This window comes from Calliphora vicina, chromosome 1 (assembly GCF_958450345.1).
Source record: "Calliphora vicina chromosome 1, idCalVici1.1, whole genome shotgun sequence".
Classification (NCBI taxonomy): Eukaryota; Metazoa; Arthropoda; class Insecta; order Diptera; family Calliphoridae; genus Calliphora; species Calliphora vicina.
The window spans coordinates 143067482-143074322 of NC_088780.1; the positions used below are offsets into that span (position 1 = coordinate 143067482).

Genomic DNA, 6841 nt, shown 5'->3' on the forward strand with positions numbered 1-6841 from the left:
CAACTTTATTTAAAGTATAAGCGTGTCTATTACTTTTGACTGCTTAAAGAAGAATAAAAAGTATATAAAAGTGCATTTAATTATTTAAGTATAATATGTAAATATGCATTGCTTATTTAATAAGAATAAATGCAAAACAGTTATTTTATTTCTCCAGTTGTTTTACACTGAGTTGATACATTCTGATAAATGTATAAGAGAAATTAAAAGAGAGTATGAGTATGCAGCAAAACCACTATTATGTGATCATCTTTTTGTACATACATATTTACACATTATTTACATTTCTCTATATGATCGTAATCAACGAGACTAATGATTATTACAAACTAATTATAAATAAGACGCTAATGATAATTAACTTCATGTACGATGATAATTTGAAATGCAATATTGTAGGTTTAATAAAATAAGTAAATTTAGGGTTGAGGTAATTTAAAAATTTCTCAACATGCTGCCCCCCAAGAACAATAGTTCTTGAGAGTGCCGAACAAACGAAAGGACGGCCTAAAGTTGGGAGTGTTTTGTTTTAGTCAGTGGACTTCGCTATGCTCCGACTCACAGCGTCAGGATCAGGCTCCGTCCGTTTAGCAGATGATACAGGTTCATATTGCAGTGTAGATACCTCTTGTATTGAATCTGTTGGAAAAAAACAAATTTTAGATATTGGTCGCTTAATAATTTTATTTTTAGATAAAATGGATACTACCCGAACCCTGCCGTCTTGGCCAGGGTGTACCTCACATATTCGACCCATCAGCCATTGGCCAGGACCACATCTGTCATCAGAAATTAGAACAAGATCACCTTTTTTGGCATCTGGTGTGGATTTAAGCCATCTGGGACGAGCTTGCATGCGATTTAGATATTCCAAATACCAACGTTTCCAAAAATGTTGTTTAAGATTTTGGATTGTCTTCCATCGTGATAGACGATTTATATTCATATCAAGGAGATTTTCTTCCGGTATGCAATTGGTTGGCTCTCCTATTATGAAATGGGCTGGCGTCAAGGCATCCATATCAGATGGATCAGATGACAACGGGCACAGCGGTCGCGAGTTCAGACAACTTTCTATCTGGCAAAGTAGTGTTGTAAGCTCTTCAAAGCTTAGAATTTTGTCATGCATAACTCGTTTTAAATGGTGTTTTACAGATTTCACACCCGCCTCCCATAGACCTCCAAAATTTGGTGAGGCAGGTGGAATAAAATGCCATTCCGTTCCCAATGATACTAAAGAATTACGCAAGTCTTCAGGAATGGATTTTCTATTCCGGTGAAACAGGACCTGAAGCTCTTTCGATGCACCTATAAAATTCGTACCGCAATCTGAGTAAATGTCCGTACAAACACCTCTGCGGGATACAAATCTGCGAAAAGCTGCTAAAAAAGCATTTGTTGTCATGTCGGAAACTGCCTCCAAATGAATGGCTTTAGTTACCATACACACAAAAAGGCAAATATATCCTTTAGATATAATAGCAGATCGGAAAGTTGAGTTTTTTACGGAAATTGGACCAGCGTAATCAACGCCACTATGCTTAAACGGCCTGGTGACGTTTAGACGCACCGGAGGTAGATTTCCCATAATCTGAGTAGCAGATTTAGCAGAATATTTAAAGCAACGTATACAACTACCTATAATTTTCTTAGCCAATCGATTGCCAGATACTATCCAATATTTTCTGTTCACGTAAGACATGGTCAAAGTAATGCCGCCATGTAAAGTGTTTTCATGTGCTTCTCTTATTATGAGACTGGAAAGGGGATTCATTTTAGACAAAAGTATTGGATGTTTAACATCATATGGTAAGGTAGAATTACGCAAACGACCACCTACACGAATAAAGTCATCATTACCAATGAAAGGCATTAGTTTCAAAAGTGAGTTACGTTTAGCATCACCATTTAAAATCTGTTTCCTAGTATTCTCCGGAAAATCGATGGCTTGAGTAATCTTAAGTAACCCTTTTAAAGTATTATTTATAGTAGCCACGTTTAAAGAATCAGTTTCCTTCAGATTTTTATTCACTCGACTAACTGTAGTATTATATGCAAATCGATAACATAGTGACATTACTCTCAACAATGTTCTCATTTTCGAAAACTTAAGTAAAAAACAAGGGTAATGAAAGGATTCTTTCCCATCTTGCTCGTGAAAATTAAATGTAGTATTTGAAACAAAAATTTCATGTTTTTTAGAATTTCTTCTCTCCTGAGAAGTATCAAAAATTGAAAGAGATTTGGGCCACGAAGATGGTGATTCATATAAAAACTTTGGACCGTGCCACCACGTATTACATTCCATTAGGTCATGAGGAAAAATTCCCCTGGATGCACAATCGACAGGATTTAAAGCAGATGGAACATATTTCCATTGTAAAGGATTACTAAGACGTTGGATCTCGGCAACTCGATTGGCCACGTAAACAGTCCAATTTGATGGTGGTTTTCTAATCCAACTTAAAACTGTGGAGCTATCACTCCAAAAGAAAATTTCCTGGATTGCCACATCCAAAAATGAAGCTTTGACTTTTGCGGTCAATTTTACCAATAGAGTGGCAGCACAGAGTTCAAGTCTCGGTATTGAGACCGTCTTTATCGGAGATATTTTAGACTTTGCTTGTAAAAGATTAACAAAAATGCCTTTAGAAGTAATTACCCTGGCATAAACAGCAGCAGCGTAAGCCACTGTCGAAGCATCACAAAAACAGTGAAGTTCAACTTGAGACCCAGTACAGTAATGTATCCATCGTGGAATTCTGAGATCAGTAAATCTAGCAAGAGTGGATTTATATTGTAGCCATTTCTGTTCAATTGCATGAGGAATTTTATCATCCCAATCTATACCCTTCTCCCATAGTTCCTTAAATAATGACTTCGCAATAACAGTACTAGGTGTCAACCAACCCAATGGGTCATATAAACTAGCAGTCTCAGATAAAATAGTTCTCTTTGAAACGGGACGGGTTTGATCAATATTAACTTTGAAAGAAAAAGAATCGGTGGTTGTATTCCACTGAATACCGAGTGTCTTGACAACATTATCACGGTCGAATTTCAATGTTAACGATTTCTCTCTGTGTTCCTCGGGTATTTCACCTAATAATTCCACCGAGTTTGTAATCCACTTTCTTAGATTACATCTACCTTTTCCCAACAAAGTACATAAATTCCTTTGCAGAGTAATTGCTCTTTCCAAAGAATTAGCGCCAGAAATAATGTCGTCAACATATGAGTCGGAAATCAATAGTTTTGATTCATATGGAAAATCCGTTTTATAATCTAAAGCAAGCTGTTGCAAAACACGAATGGAAAGGTAAGGTGCTGATGTCGTGCCATAAGTCACCGTATTCAATTGATAAACAGAAATTTCCTCTAGAGGACTAAAGCGCCACAAAATTCGCTGAAATTTGCGATGTTCAGGAGTAACTTCGACTTGCCTAAACATTTTTTCGATATCTGCGCTGAACGCAATTCTATGTTTTCTCCATTTGTTCAAAATTGTTGGTAGATCGTTCTGTAATGGAGGGCCTGGAGAAAGTTCCTCATTCAAAGACTTTCTTCCTTCAATGTGGCTACTGCCATCAAAAACTACCCTTAATTTTGTGGTAGTGCTTTCTTCTTTAAAAACTCCATGATGTGGCAAGAAATAGCAATTTTCCTCAACACTACCAGGATATGTTCCAATTTTAGTCATATGACCTAAAGACTCATATTCACGCATGAAATTTTTATAATTTTCGGCGAATGCTGAACGCTTAGAAAAGGAAGTTTCAAGCTGTTGAAATCGTTTCAAAGCACCGATCATATTGTTATGAATTTTGGGTAAATCGCCAGTCAGTAATAATGATCTAAATGGTAGATTCACCACATAGCGACCAGATGAATTACGCTTAACTGTAGCTTTAAAATAATTCTCACAAGCCAATTCTTCATTAGATAAATCTCGGCCAGAAATAATCTCCTCTTGCTCCCAAAAGGCCCTTAAGAGATTCTCCAAATTAACATTATGATAAGTAATCTGGTTCGATGTCATTGATTTGGATGAGCCCGAAAAAACCCATCCGAAATACGTATTTTGAAAAAACAAATCATTATGAACAAATGATTCAGTAGGAATCTTAATTTTTGAACAAACGTCAGAGCCTAGAATAATGTCAATTGGATCGTTCTGAAAAAAGAACGGATCAGCCAAGTCCTCATTATTCAAGTTAGGTAAATTTATTTCCTTCGAAGATAGATTCGGTTTGTATGAAGAAATATTTGATAGAACTAAGGCGGTGCAAGATAGCACAAGTCGTTTATAACGCGACATTAACTCAAGATAAACAGAGTGTTTCGACATACTCTCACATTCAGTTCCCACACCAATCACCTTACAATGTGACCTCCGTTTAGGTAAACGCAAAATCTGCACAGCAGATTCAGAAATTAAAGTTCCCTGAGAACCAGGATCCAAAAGAGCTCTTAATGGTAAATGACCAGCGTTAGAATTGACGAAAAGGCGTATTGTATATAACAAAACATTAACAGGTGACTGAGAGCTATGAGTAGCTACTGGCTCATTTGCCAAATGGTTGGAGTTAAGTGTTGATGATGGAATTATATTAGAATTCTGAGCTGATACAGACTCGTCAACATGTAATACCGTATGGTGAGGCTGTTTACAAGTTCCACACCTATTCGAGCTATTGCATTTGTCTTGAGTATGACTGGCAGATAAACAATTTCTGCAAATGTTTCTATTAGCTAAGAAGTCATTCTTGGATTTCCAAGGCAAAGCTAGAAATTTGTAACATTGTGAAAGGTAATGAGCCTTTCCACAAAACAAGCATGAAATCGACTTTGATTTTGAAATATTGCCGTTATGAACATATGACTGCTTCTTATTCCTAGAATTGTTTCCCTGAGAAATTTTACTGTTGGCAGGTGCCAATTCATTCAATGATTCCAATGATCTAAAGGTTCTTTCTAAGAAAGAAAACATTTCTGAGCGGTTTGGAACTTCTGTTGATGATTTCAATGAATGTTCCCATTCTCTTCTTGTCTGAAGGTCAAGTTTTTGACAAATTAAATATATTAATAATGGATCCCAAGTAGTAGTATCAATGTCCAGATTCCTCAAAGAGGAAATGCATTCTTGGGTAGTATCCAATAAGGATTTAATGCTTTGAAAACTGCCATCAGATTTTGGAATATTAAAAAGTTTTTGAATTAGGGTACCCACTATCGCACGTTTATTGTGATATCTTGTCTCTAAAATATTCCAAGCAGAAGTGTAGTTAGCTTCTGTGGCGGAAATGGTCTTAATAAGAGAAGCTGCCTCTCCAGTAAGAGTTCCTTTTAGATAATAAAATTTTTGAATCTTAGAAAGAGATGCGTTTGTATGCACTAATGATAAGTAAATATCACGAAAGGGTATCCAATCAATGTATTCACCAGAAAATTTTGGAAGGGAAATCTTAGGAAGTCTTGCATCCATAGTTGCGCTCATATCTGCATGCCCAGTTGGCATAGCAAAGGTGCTACTTAATGGAGAACGTGTTGTATCAGTCGGTAAACTATCTAGCAGTCTGCCCTTAAATGAAAAGTAAATTTCCGAAAACTCAAAGAAGCTCTCATCGGCCATATATGGCACATCAGAAGGGTTTAAGGAAGTTTCTCGAATGACTCTTGAAATTTCGTCGTGTTGACATTTAAACGTCTGAAATAAACATTCAAGCTCTGAAGTAAGAGCATCAATATAACCACGTGTCTTTTCCGAGCTGTCCTTTGACAAAAATCTTTCATTAAGACGTTTTACCGTGCTCAATAAATTCCTTTGAATTTCTATAAGAGCTTGCAAATCACACATTTCGACTAAATATCAATATAAAAAATAAAGATCCAAATTGGAAAAGCAATATTATAATATTACGAATTTATTCCTCAAATGTTCAAAATAATCAATTGATTATTTATAAAATTTCAATTTAAAAAAATAATCAAATCAAGTTATTGATCACGTGTATTACACAGAATTTATATAAATATCTATTGTACCAAAAAATATCGAAAGTTATTGCTCTTAATATGTACAGTTGTACCAAGAAATTTGAAAAATAAAAAGAGCAAATGAAATTAAGCTTGGTTGGTCAAGTGTATGATATAAATTAGATTCATAAATTTAATGAATAATATTGTACAGTTGTACTAGCAATTTAATGAAATCATAAATATCATAAAATTCAAAGAATTATGAACACATTAACCAACACGTTGTAAAGTGTACAAAGATCAAATTACTGTAAATTCAATAATTGTAGTATGTTAGCACTATTAACATATTTTTTAGAAAAATAAAAAGAAAAAACTCCGGTTATTTTTTTAATCTTAATAAAATTCAATATTCACTGTTTAAATTTCCATTTAATTTTCACAGACACATCAATATTAGTAGCTTACCAAATTTTATTAAAATTGCAAATAACTTTCGGTTTCCCTCTTTAGAAATAATTTGGGATCTAAAGATTCCCGGGTTTCGGCACCAATGTTTACGAACTTAGAAAATTCTTCCAAAAAAAGTCTACTACTTTTATTAAAGTATAACAAAATAATGGCACACTCTATTTTATACTATTTGACAATTCAACTTTATTTAAAGTATAAGCGTGTCTATTACTTTTGACTGCTTAAAGAAGAATAAAAAGTATATAAAAGTGCATTTAATTATTTAAGTATAATATGTAAATATGCATTGCTTATTTAATAAGAATAAATGCAAAACAGTTATTTTATTTCTCCAGTTGTTTTACACTGAGTTGATACATTCTGATAAATGTATAAGAGAAATTAAAAG

At 34.5% G+C, this 6841-nt stretch overlaps 1 protein-coding gene across 1 annotated transcript; it reads right to left on the bottom strand.

Annotated features, from left to right (window-relative positions):
- Positions 1 to 529: 529 nt before the first annotated feature.
- Positions 530 to 5857, bottom strand: LOC135953229 (uncharacterized). The gene is made up of 3 exons (XM_065503015.1): positions 2302 to 5857; positions 745 to 2040; positions 530 to 639 (listed from the first exon to the last, which is right to left on the bottom strand). Exons 1-3 carry the CDS (start codon positions 5855 to 5857, stop codon positions 530 to 532), a joined length of 4962 nt encoding a protein of 1653 aa, XP_065359087.1.
- Between the last annotated feature and the right edge of the window lie 984 nt (positions 5858 to 6841).